This window comes from Ovis canadensis, chromosome 14 (assembly GCF_042477335.2).
Source record: "Ovis canadensis isolate MfBH-ARS-UI-01 breed Bighorn chromosome 14, ARS-UI_OviCan_v2, whole genome shotgun sequence".
In the NCBI taxonomy this organism is placed as follows: Eukaryota; Metazoa; Chordata; class Mammalia; order Artiodactyla; family Bovidae; genus Ovis; species Ovis canadensis.
Genome location: NC_091258.1, coordinates 23253569 through 23266826, shown reverse-complemented (window position 1 = coordinate 23266826; position 13258 = coordinate 23253569). Strand labels below are relative to the sequence as shown.

Here is a 13258-nt window from a genome sequence, read left to right as displayed (position 1 = left end):
TCATCACGTCTTTCTGAGAATTCTGGGGAGCTGAGTGCGGATGATTAGAAAACCGTGTCCCAGCCTGGCCCCTCCCCTCAGCCCTGCTCAGCCTTTGCACACAGGGCCTCTCAGGGACACGACTTCTCCTGTACAGGATCAAAGGCTGCAAATAATTAATGAGCCTTTTCTCCCCGCAGAGTTTCTGTGACAACAGCTCAACCTGTCAGGGATGTTATGCCTGCCTTTGATGGAGCTCAGATCAGCGCCAGGAGAGGAAGGGCGGGTTGGGGGGGGGGGAGAGGGAAGGGCGGAGGGAGGTCCAGTCAGTGCCAGGCTGAGAAAGGGTCACTTCCAGGCAACTCTGGATCTCAGCAGGAAGGAATGTGTCCAAAGAGTCAGACCAGAGAGGGAAATGTGTGTCTCACACATACACACACATTTACTCGGTTTCAGTGCTGGAAAAGGGACTTGTCCAGACACTGCTCAGCCAGACCCATTTGTAAGTGCTACAGTTCTTAGCCAAACAGTCAGAGGAATACCTCAATTATATTTTCCGAGGGGACCATGACATTGAACTTGATCGCAGTGGCTCTCTGTGGCCCCTGATGACTCAGAATCATTCCTATCCTCTGGGAAGGGCCTTTGGCATTCCTGTGGGAAGCCACCTCCCAGGTACTCGCTGTTGGATGCCGGGTTCCCAGTGCGCTCACGCCTCAGGACTGGCCCCGGGGACCTCTCGCCATCCTGCCGTTCTGCCAGGTGTGTGTGAGTGAGTTGGCTCAGTGAGACCCACCCCTGGCCCTCCGGCAGATACTTCTGGTTGGGGGGGATCTTTTTTTTTCTTTCTGGTAGGACTGAGGCCCGGCATTGCTATTGGTGCCTCAGCCCTCTACGGCCACACAGAGACAGCTGAGGATGAAGCCAAACCAGGCTAAGCGCAGAGTCAAGAGATGGGGAAGGAATATATTCTGAGCCCTGGAATCCTCATGCTGAATGCCCTTGCCCTCATTTTCGATGCTGTGGGCCAGCACAGGCACTCCTGGAAAAAGTCAGTCTGAGATGGGTCCTTGCCACTTGTGACTGAGGGTCACGTAACACCTGTGATGACCAGCTGTACTGTGGAAACTGGAAGCTCTTCAGAGCTTTCTCTGCTCCTGCTTTTTACCACAAGTCTCACGTCTAGTAAGTTACAAATTGCTTTCTCAGATCACCTTTTCTCACAGTGGGTGCCACTAACGCTCCATGCGAGATAGAATGGGGAAACACTGGATTCCGGTTCCAGCTGCTGGTCTGTTCTCCAAGCTCAAATCCTGGCCTTGGAGTCCCTCGCCAGTCAGCTGCTCCTCTCCAGGCGGGAATCACGGCTCCTGACTCCGTTTGCCGGGGCTGCCGGCCATGGCCGCTTGCCATACTCCAAGCACCACACCCCATTTGCCAGATGGGTTTCCTTCCTGCTTCTCAATCAGCTGCCTGAGGTGGGGGCAGGTGCAGTCATGTCTGGGAACATCGCCTCTGACTGCCAAGGGGCTCTGAGTTGGGGTGCACGGCTCCAGCTCAGGCAAAGCAGACTTGCCCCGACATGAACTGTGAGCTGAGCGACACAAGGGTGGACAGTGGCTGCAGGTGGGCCACTCTCCCTGTGAGCTCCTGCAGTGCCAGCCTGTCAGGCCCTACCACCTAGAGGTGCAACAACTCCTGTGCTGCCTCAGCCTTGGTCCAAGCATCTTCTCCAATCCTATAAACTCCTCAACATCACTGATCATCAGAGGAACACGAATCAAAGCCACAATGAGATAGTATCTCACACCCATCAAAATGGCCATCATCAAAAAGACCACGAGTAACACATGCTGGAGAGGATGTGGAGAAAAGGGAACTTTTGTACAGTGTTGGTGAGGAATATGAATTAGTGCAGCCACTATGGAGAACAGTGTGGAGGGCCCACAAAAAAAAAAAAAAAAAAAAAAAAAAGAACCACTATCCAGCAACTTCACACCTGGGCATATATTAAAAAAAACCCTACAAATTTGAAAAGCTACATCATTCTCCCCAATGTTCATAGCAGGATTATTTACAATAGCCAAGGTATGGAAATAACCTAAGTGCCCATCAAGAGACGAACAAATAAAGAAAATGTGGTGTGTATATATATGTATGTATATATACACACACACAAATACGTGTGAAATATTACTCAGTCATAAAAAGGATGCTATTTGCAACAATGTGGATGGACCTAGAGAATATTATGCTTACTGAAATAAAGCAGAGAAAGATAAATACTCTGTTACCATTTATACTAGAATCTAAAAAAGAAAACAAAGGAATGCATCTAAGAAGCAGAAATAGACTCACAGATATAGAGAAAAAACTAGTGGTTACCAGTGGGGAAAAGTTCTATAAACTGTCCCTAGGATCTTCCAACAAAGTCCCCTTTTGCCCAAGTCAGCCAGAGTTGGTCTTAAACAAAGAACCCCGACAGACCCGCCTCTTCCCTGTCCGTCCCACCTTAGTGGGGCATCTACTCCCAGATTCCAGATACCTGCTTCAGCCCCTCCTCATGGCAGTAACATTGTCATGCCTGCCAGCATCCCGTGTTACTCAGCAAAGGCAGTATCCCAAGCTTAGCAACATCAGCCCCATTTCAGTGCATTTCCTACCCATCCTGGAGTCACCTCTTCTACCTCCTGTACTCTTGCCTGGAAAATCTCATGGATGGAGGAGTCTGGAAGGCTGCATGGGGTTGCAAAGAGTCGGACACGACTGAGCGACTTCCCTTTCACTTTTCCCTTTCATGCATTGGAGAAGGAAATGTCAACCCGCTCCAGTGTTCTTGACTGGAGAATCCCAGGGATGGCGGAGCCTGGTGGGCTGCCGTCTACGGGGCCTCAAAGAGTTGGACACGACTGTAGCGACTTAGCAGCAGTAGCAGCAGAGACATCCTAAATGTGTACAACTACCTTACAGTGTGTTAAGTTACAGATTTCCTGATCTTTCTCTTTGATGTTTAAATGTTGTGTTTCCTTTGTCAAACACTATACAGAAAAGGGGGAAATTAAAGGAAAAGAGGAAAAAATAAAGAATGGCTATTTCAGATTCACATTATTACAGGATTTGGCATTATTTTGTGCTTGTATCTAGTTCATCTGGAATTTCAGAAAGTTTTGTTGTAAGAAATAAACCCCCGTTTGGGTTGGAAAATAGCTTCTGCCAGCCTGCTCCACGGTCCTGTGGGCGACATGGAGACGGTGGCGTGTTTCCAGCTATTTCAAATCAGAAAAATAAGACACATGTTTGTTTGAAGTGTGTCTAATACATGGTTATCGGTATCTCCTATGAGAAGATTATGTTCTGGAGGAGGAAGATTAATAGCGCCCTTTTGCAGAGACAAGCGCACGTTTGGACCTGCATGCCAATGTGTTTACTGTGAAACGTTGCACCAGGGAGGGCATCTGGTCTCCACCAGCACGAGATGCATGGCAGATAATGCTCATTTAATTAAATCTCATTATGAAAATCCCTTCTTTTGAAGTACTGGACAGAGCTTAAGGAATGAAGGCTACAAATTTGAACCTTTTTTTTTTTTTTTTTTTGGCTTGCCAATCATCAGTGGAAAACTCAACCCCGATGGTGGTGGTTTAGTTGCTAAGTCGTGTCCAACTCTTACAACCCCATGGACTGTAGCCCTCCAGGCTCCTCTGTCCATCGGATTCTCCAGGCAAGAATCCTGGAGTGGGTTGCCATTTCCTTCTCCAGAGGATCTTCTTGACCCAGGAATCGAACCTGAGTCTCTTGCATTGCAGGTAGATTCTTTACCAACTGAGCTAATTCAACCCCGATGGTCCATTTCTAAGTACTAGGTAACATCTAGTCCTTCCCCTTAACAGTTCAGAGTCCAGAGCCCTTGGCTGAGAGCACCAACTTTGCATACTGAACCAAAAGGTCTCCATCCTGATTTTTCCGCTACTAAGCTGGGCAGCCTTGAGCAAGCTAGTGAACCTCTCTGAATTCCTAACACCCTTAACTGTACATGGAGCTGGCCAAGCCTTTCTCAAGAAGCTGTGGCCACTGATAGAGCAGGTTAAGCATCTGAGATGCAAGGGGCCCTGGGTGGCAGCTCCTTCCACACTGTGCTTCATACCAGCAGAGCCCTGGGAACCTGTGGGAACACAGCCCTGGAGCCCCTCTCCTCCTGGGCTGCTCTGCAGCCAGAAACCAGGTACAAGGCCAGCTTCCCCGTGTAGTCAGCCTGGTCCCCTGGTGCCACTGGCTGCCAACTCTTCATCACGACACAGACTTCCTGCTCAGCCAGGTCGTAAAGCAGTGTGTGTAGTGTCTGTAAGTCAATGGTAACCCGGAAGGAAGAGCCGCTCCCGCCCGCCTCCCGCCTCTGGCCACGGAGACGCCCACCCACCTGATGGTCTGACGCTGCAGGGAGTCGGGGTCCGTGGCATTCACTGTTAGCAGCACGCTGCCCACGGAGATGTTCTCCTGCTTGGTCACCATCATAGGGTCCGGGTAGAAAACTGGACTCTCGTTGACATCCAGGACAGTGATGTGGACAGTGGCCGTGGAGCTGGGGCCGTAGGAGACGTCGGGCACCAGTGGGTCCTCGTTTTCCACTTTGATCAGCAGGGTGTGAAAGGCCGAAATCTCATAGTCCAGAGGCTGGAAGGCAGAGAGGGGGGCTCAGCATGTGGGGCTGCCACAGAGGGCGGGCACTTTTGCACACAGGCCCTCTGACAGCCGCCGGGACGTGTGGACACTCGGGGATGGATCCAGGTTCTGTGGACTAAGAAGTTTTGTGCAACTTGGGGCCCTCTTTCAGAAAAAGAGTATGAAACATACAGATATCAAGTTAGATATGAGAGTTGTTGAGGGTTTTAGACTGAGAAATAACCATAGCAATTGCATGAGTCTCAGAGATCTGGGTCTCTGGGTGTGAGATCTCTTTGAGGAAGATTCCCTGATGATGCTGACATGAAAAGCCTTCCCTCCTGTAGCCTGTGACCCCAAACTCCAGCATGCCTGTGGGCTTCAGTGGGCGCATGTTATCCTAGTAGATTGTCCTGCAAGGAAAAGTATTCGGGAGGCTAAGACATGAGGGGTTAAGCTGCAGGGCCCTGCCTCCCCTGAGGGCACTGGAAAGCCTGTGGGGGCATTTTCATTTGTCCTCAAGACTCAGTGGCTCTATTGCCATTTTATGGGCAGGGGGACACAATGCCAGATACATGGCAGGCTCTCCCGCCAACGAGCAGCCCCGCTGAGGCCCCTTCTAGGTGATTATGCAAAGGGGCTGCTGGTGGCTAGCTCTTCTGCTGCTGGGTAGACTAACATCAGAGGACATTAAGGAAACCCACTGTAGACATTATGAACGTGGTGCCCTGCCCGCCATAAAATGTCACAGACCACATCCACTCTGCCACTTTCCTTCTAAACCATGAGCTGCAGTAAGGGTGACATTTCCTGTTGATGGGAGTGTGTGTGGGGAGACGTTTGGGTGAGACAAGGACATAATTTTTATTTCAGTGTTTACCGGGAAAATGAGTAGCTAACTCATGAGACCCAAGACATAATGGACATTCCTGCTGGGAGGACGAGACTAAAGTGAGTCCAGGGAGGTGATTCACTCTCAGAAGGAAGGGGATGGCAGTGCAGGCTGTAAGGGATCTGGGAACGTGGGATGGGGGGTGAGGACTGAAAGAGCTCTGTGGGCACAGGAGGTAGAAGGTGTAAGCAGAGAGGCCGAGCGGGAGGAACTTTAGGCAGAATTACACTAACTTCTATAATGATTACAGCTAACATGCATGCAGCCCACCCCACACCTGTGAAAGTGCACAGATGCCCATGTGTGCACACACGCACAGACACACACACACACACAAAGTGCTGGCCTGGAAATACTTCCTGGTAGTAACAGGCCTGCCCCTCCTGCCCCGACCTAGAACTCCTCCCATCAGGGTGATGTTAGGGTGTTAAGCCCTAACAGATGTAAAGCTGTTGGTACCCAGGAGCTAAACTGTGGTTCCCTCCCTGGAACACAAGAATAACCTACCACTGCTGCCTCCTTTCTGATAACAGACCTCTGTCCTGCCCAAGGGAAGCCCCAAATATGCAGGCCCATGAAGGACTCTGCGTTTTGGCTAGCGTTCCAGGTGACTCGTGTAGATGTGGACATTTCAGACTCACAGCATGGTGGGTCAGAGGGGGAGTGTGGGGACCGAAGGACACTATGCTCCAGTCTGGCTTTGCTTGTATTTTATTTCACTCAAGCCACAGCAAATACAGGCTGGGAGAACTGTGCTCCTGTAGGGTTTACGTGGGGATGTGTATTTACCCAAGCTTTGTCTTACAGCTGCAGGTCTGGAAAACTGCCTGCCACCTTCTATGGACGCTGGATGAGATGCAGACAGCCGCCAGAGGCTGTTATCTTACGGTTTTCACGGCTTTGAAACTACAGTGCTGAGCGCAGGGCAGTGTCAGGATCTCCCGGGAGTCCTGACGAGGGAAGAGGAGTTGGGAACTCGCAGAGCTGCTCTTTGCAGGCACATGTTTGGGGTTCAGTTTGGACCAAGTTCTGAAAAGGGCAGGCTTGGGAGAAACCCAGAGCCCTTGTCCTCCCAACAAAGTGGGAAGCGTCTCTAAAATCTGACATTCTCAGTGGTTCTGGGTCCTACCCCCAGTGGCATATGGAACTTTGCCGATGCAAATGTTTATACAGCCTGGCTAGGCTGAATAATGACCCCACCCCTAATGTCCATATTTTAATCCTTGGAACGTGCGACTGTTACCTTACATGGCAAAAGGGACTTTGCAGATGTGATTAAACTAAGGACCTTAACTGGGGACAGAAGCCTGGATTACCCAGGTGGGCTCATCGGAACCCATAGGGAGCCTCGAAAGAGGGAGGCAGGAAAGTCAAAGGAAGGAGCAGATGTGGCGATGGAAGCAGGGGTCAGAGCAGAGAGAGGAAGACGCTGGGGCACAGCTCTGAAGATGCTGGAAGGGGCCCCTGGCCAAGGGATGCTCCAGAAGCTGGGAAGGATGAGGACACGTCAATTCCACTCTCCCCTGCTGTCCCCGGAGCCTCCAGCAGGGGCCAGCCACACCACCTGCAGCCCCATGAACCTGATTCTGGACTTTAAGCCTCCACGTTGGTGGTCACTGTTACAGCAGCCACTGGCCACACACACAGGCACCAAGTGCCTGTCACTTATGAGCTGGTGACTTCCTCACAACAGCCTGAAGAGGTGGGCTGTCCTGGCACCCTCGTTTCACAGACGAGGAAACCGAGGCACAGAGAACAGTTATGCGTCTTAGCTGAGGGCACACAGGGGGTGGGTAGCAATGCTTCTGCTTTGTCCACTCACACGGCTGCCATAAATACAGCTGCTTCTTGCTTCTCAGGCAAACTGCTTCAGCCCCCAGAAAAGAAGCTGTATTACGCAGATGGCCTGGTCTGGCGGCAGCTCTCCCAGAACCTCCCAGACCCCTTCCTTCAGGACATGGGGACCACCAGCCACTCACGCTCTGCTGCCACCCCCTCCCTCCCACGTTTCTGAGCCCTCCCTTTCCATTGTGGTCACATGTCCTTCTTGGACTCCCTGCAGCAGAGAGCGGTCAGCATGCAGGGCTGTGTGCTCACAGGCAGTTTCACACTGAGGATCACCCTGTGTGTGTAATTATCTGCTGTGTTTAAGAGAGTAATCCAGACTCTGCTAAGAAAGATTGAGAGGAAATGTGATAATCCACAATTTGAGTATGGATTTTTAGGAAACCTTCACAGGTCCCATTTTTGCATATCTTTGATAATTAACTATGAAATGTCTGGAGAATGTGTTTTAAGGTTCCACGCAAGTTTAAGTTTTTGGAACCTGTGGAACAGGCTGATTTTAAGGCTGTGAGGGTAAAAGCGCTCCCTCAAGCGGGAAACTTTCTCTATTTTAATTCCGGGAGGGGGAGACTGGGGCTGATTTATCCTCAGCTGGGGGCCCTGGATGCTCAGGCAAGGAAGGAGGAGCACTGGAGGCACCCTTACTTTGACGACGGAGAGCATCCCCTCGTTGGTCTGCGGGTTGGTGTGGATCTCGAAGCTCTGCCCCGGGTTCCCGTTGATGATGGTGTAGGCGGCCCTCCACGCGCCCGTGGTGGGGTCGTCCTTGTCCTCAACTGTCAAGTTGACAATAACTCCCACGGCTCCTTCTTCGACTGTGGCTTGAAACTGTAAACAAACAAAGCAGACCGTGACTGTCACTATTTTGGGGAAACAACAACAACATAGCGAAGACCACTGACGGCGCTCCTATGACATGCCTGGTACGGGGCACGTCACCCCTAGCATCTCATTAAATGATAAAGCAAAACAGAGGACGACCATGGTGCTCTGCTCTGCCAACAGATGCCAGGCTTCAGGTTCTGGCAGCAGCCTTACGTGGGGCCATGAGCCTGAATTCTCATCAGAGGATTGTGGTCAGGGCTTGCCTGGGCTCACTGGAGGTGAGTGTTGAGAGAAGAGCTGTGCCTCCCCTGGGCCCCCTTCCTTCTCCCCACCTGGATGCAGATGACCACGAGGCCTAAGAGGAAGGTGGAGCCAAAGGAGGGATGGCGCTAGGTCCCTGAGCCATCATGAGGAGGTGGACGGAAGCCCATCCTGAACTGCTGTTGAGTGAGACCCAGACTTGGATTGAGTTTGAGCCTTTATGCATTTGTTCTTGCAGCTCTGTTACCGAATGTGAGTCTGTGTGCCCAATGCACAGTGAGGCCAAACAACATCAAAATGTCGGCGTCTGGAGCAGAGACAAGTTTATCGAGGGCCCTGCAAGGAGATGAGTGGCTCATGCCTTAAAAACCCCAAACTTCTGGAAAGCTGTCAGCAAAACCCTTTTCTAGGAAAGGTGCAGGAGGGGCATGGGTAGTTGTTGCAAACGTCTTGCTGTCAGATTCTTTGCTCTTGAGGTCAGGTGTTCCTGTAAACCTCCACCAAAACAAATGCTATTCTCTGTTCTGACAAGTAAGGGCAAGGTCCTAAGGCTCAACTTTCACCCTCCGAGGTCTAGGGCCTGGGTTAGAGGAGGGGATCCCTCTGAGGACCAGTTACCAGCACCCCCCATACCTTCATCCAGCACCAAGTATAGGTCCTCCCACCAGCACCCAGGCCTGGCTGAAGAGGCAGATCTCAGCGGCAGCTCCCTCAGGGCCTGGTCCTCAGACCCTGCCCGGATGTCATCACGGGGGAGCCAGGAGCCCAGGACCCAGATAGCCCTCAGGGTCCTCAGGCCACCCAAATAGGGTGGGGGGAGGGGCGGGTCCCCGGGACCCATGCAAACAGATGGCTGCCGCCACTCGGTCCTGGAGAAGCAGATGGGAAAGAGGCGCTGCCTCATAGCCTCGGCCTGGCCAGCGGGCAGCTGTGGCGAAGGCTCTGGAGCCCTGCAGAACACAGCCCCCAGCCTGTCCCCCGGGACCCCCAGCTCACCACCAGCCAAGGTCAAGGAGGGCCCTGGGGAGAAGGCTGTTCACCTACCTCTTACCAAGCTCTCCCTCAGAGGACACCACCCGGCCAATGGTTGGCCCAGTGGGACCTCTAAGGCCACGCTAAGGGCCTTGTGCTAACCTTCGGAGCTTAAGGTCTCATGGTAAGTTGCACAGAAATGACTGCACGGCTGCCTCTCCCCTAGTACAGCCCCACTCACCCTGAGGACAGGTGACCGGATACCAGAGCGCTCTCGCTCATACACGGGAGGGCTGGCACTGGAGCCCTAGAGTTTGACTCCAGAGCATGACTGTACCATCTTCCCTAATGAAGGGAGCCAGCTTCATCCTTCCTACCCCTGGCCCAACGTAGCAGGACTTTAGAAAAGCATTTTCTAAGGAAACATATAAATCAATTGTTTGGAGCTTTGTTGTACCTATATTTATATTGTAATACATCTCAAATGTTTGTTGCAAGTAGGTGTGGTGAAAAAATAAATCAATAAATGAAAAATCAGCTTTCCCATAGACTGCGTTTCACAAGCCATCATTATTAGCACATTCCTTTGAGGTGGAAGCATAAAGTATTGTTTTGGTGCTTACCTCTGACGCAGTACAGGTGAATAGTAATCTGTTTGCAAATATTTTATAGGTAAGTAACACCAATAAGCTGACAAGAAGAAGAAGAAGAAGAAGAAGAAGAAGAAGAAGAAGAAGAAGAAGAAATATCATGGAATTTCAATTAGTAGGAAAGAGAACCTAAAGACAGTAAGACAATGTCAGAAGGCTCTGATGTTCAAAGAGAAGTAATTTGAGAAATGAAGTCCCGAAAGCGGTGGCTGATTAATTGACTTGCAAATCATTAATCAGAAGCCGTAATCTTGATGCCTTGGGCGAGACATGCTGGGGATGGGAATTCATTCGTCTCTCACACCTCAGTAAACCTGGGTAGGCTGTCTCCCTTTCTTAGAAGCGGTGCTGGGAAATTCTTAGAATACACACCGGATGGAGAGGAGCTGGAGTGAAGGGGACGTGGAGGGTGCTGTCCCATAGAAACAGCTCCAGGAGACAATGATTTTGACTGGATTCCTGAGTCTTGTTTAAGTTAGTGCTACTTTCTATCTTCCCCACATTCTCACAAAAATTATGAAATTCCAGAGCTTGAAATCAGACTGGTGGTTCCTAGTCCTGTTGGAGTCTCCTTGAGGGCTTTTTAAAAACACTTCTTATTTTTTTTTTTTTTAAACTAACCCTATTCCAATTCAGTTGATCTAGGGTTAGGCCTGGGATTCAGTATTTTCTTGACCTGCACAGGTAATTCTATTGATAATATGCAGTTTGGCTGGAGAGAAAGAGTTCAAGGCCAAGGATGGCTGAGGTGAGGACGTGAGGGCCCACTCTGTGTACTGTGAGGCTGCCTGGGCGCCGTGTTGAGCGGCCGGCGGTGCCTCTGGGGGCAGCAGGAAGGAGCGCGGTGATCGCCTACTGCTGTCTGCCATGTGCCTGGGAGCGGAGCACAGCGGCACATGCGCTTCTGGACCCTGCAGGTCGCAGAAGAAGAAGCAGGCTCAGAGGAGGAAGGAAGAGCTTGGTCCAGGGCCACCGAGTGAGCCTCAGGTCACATCCAGACCTGGACTGCAGTAACATCTGCTCCCCACCAGTTCTGGTACTCATGCCCACTCAAGGTCCCCATTGCCTGCCCCAGCCTAGCGAGGGTCATTTGGGAAGAGAACTGAGAACTGAATGAAGACGAAAAGTTAGTGAGGTGAAAGGTGAGAGTCCTCCTGGATCTGAAATGGCAGGTGCAGAGGCTAGTGGTCAAGGGAGCACGGGGCCTTTGTGGAGCAGAGGGGAGGTGTGTGTGGCTGGAGAGACCCCTCTGCTCTTGGACTATGGGGGAGGAGACAGTCAGATGATGCAGGGAAAGGCGTTTAGAGTTTACCTTGAGAGCAAAGTGAGGTCTAATCAAGGAACTGGAATGTGTTTAAATCAAATCCTGAGAGAACTCAGAAAAAAAAATCTTTAAATATAGAAAACATTCAACACAATTATTATAGTCTCTGTTAAGACCATTATCTGATTCTTGCATACACTATAAAGCCAGTTTCCTTGAGCATCCATTTAGAAACTCATTACTGCTTAATTAAATACTCATTCTATTAATTCTATTCAATGTTTTAACCCCATTATGTAATTCAAGAATGGAAAATTAAATAGATTAAAACGAAATAGTACCATTTTATATTTCTAGAGCAATGCTCATTTTGTGATTTAAAAACAATAGATAGACATTAATTTACCATACCAGAGCAGGAGGAATTATTGATTATAACATGACTTTGTTTAATTGGAAAAAATAGATAAAGTTACTTTCTATTAAACTGTGCTGTAAATCAAGTATGAGATGTGAAACATGTTTTTACACAATTAGTGTGGGCAACTGGCTTGGGACATACTGAATTTCATTAGCTCTGTCTTACAATTCAGAGCTGAGTTATTTCATTTTCTTTTCTCTGATAAGGTGAGGTGAGTTCTGTGATGGACACTTAGGAAGAGACTACCTGGACTTGCCACAAAGGTCATCCATCACCAGGGGAAGAGGGACGTGCATTTTAATTTACACTGAGAATGTACCCTCTTCCTCGTAGAGCAAAGAGTTGCTTGTTAAGGTTAACCTGGAAGATGGAAATGACGGTCAGCAGACTAGAATGCCACATGTGGGGAGAAGTGACAGCCCATGACTTTAAGGGACAGGACACAAGCAAGGCTGCTTGCTTGATTGCTGGAGCCCAGGTTCAGTTCAGTTCACTTCAGTTGCTCAGTTGTGTCTGACTCTTTGTGACCCCATGAATTGCAGCATGCCAGGCATCCCTGTCCATCACCAACTCCCAGAGTTCACTCAGACTCATGTCCATCGAGTTGGTGATGCCATCCAGCCATCTCATCCTCTGCCGTCCCCTTTTCCTCCTGCCCCCAGTCCCTCCCAGCATCAGAGTCTTTTCCAATGAGTCAACCCTTCGCATGAGGTGGCCAAAGTACTGGAGTTTCAGCTTTAGCATCAGTCCTTCCAAAGAACACCCAGGGCTGATCTCCTTTAGAATGGACTGGTTGGATCTCCTTGCAGTCCAAGGGACTCTCAAGAGTCTTCTCCAGCACCACAGTTCAAAAGCATCAATTCTTCAGCACTCAGCTTTCTTCACAGTCCAACTCTCACATCCCTACATGACCACTGGAAAAACCATAGCCTTGACTAGACAGACCTTTGTTGGCAAAGTAATGTCTCTGCTTTTCAATATGCTATCTAGGTTAGGAGTCCAGGTTCCTGAGCTGCCAACCCTGGGGTTTCATGGAGAACTGATGCTGAACTTGAAAGGATGGGATATAGTTGGCTGGGCCCTGGCTTTGAGAAAATTAAAATATAAGGCCCTGGAAAGTTTCACACACTTAAGTTTCTATTTGTGAGGATAAAAGGGTGATGGAGACATCATTAGAAACTGAGCTTGGCAACTCTTTTATGAGTCTGTATTTACATAAAGGATGTAGCTTGTTGGAAAAAATCTAATATCTGGCTGATAACCTAATGGGTAGAAACCACGATTGCTGTAAATAAGATCATGTGTTTAAGGGTCTTGGCACATTGCCTGCCATAAAGAATCGATATTTGTTAGCAGTGGTGATGATGATTGATTTCATTCTGTCTCATATCAAATTCTTACTTGTGAATTGGAGAATAAGGCTCAAAGCCCTGTGACTCTTTATCTTCTTATCACAGTCTGCCTTCTGAAGTGGTTTTTTTGTGTAGATC

General features: G+C 49.7%; 1 protein-coding gene across 1 annotated transcript in view; it reads right to left on the bottom strand.

The window, feature by feature from the left end:
• The window catches only part of CDH13 (cadherin 13), a 1027771-nt gene that overhangs the window by 84582 nt on the left and 929931 nt on the right, over positions 1–13258 (bottom strand). The window contains exons 9-10 of the mRNA XM_069552548.1: positions 8021–8203; positions 4397–4650 (exon numbers count right to left, since the gene is read on the bottom strand). Of these exons, the coding sequence (XP_069408649.1) occupies positions 4397–4650; positions 8021–8203 (437 nt within the window). The remainder of the gene's footprint in view (positions 1–4396; positions 4651–8020; positions 8204–13258) is intronic.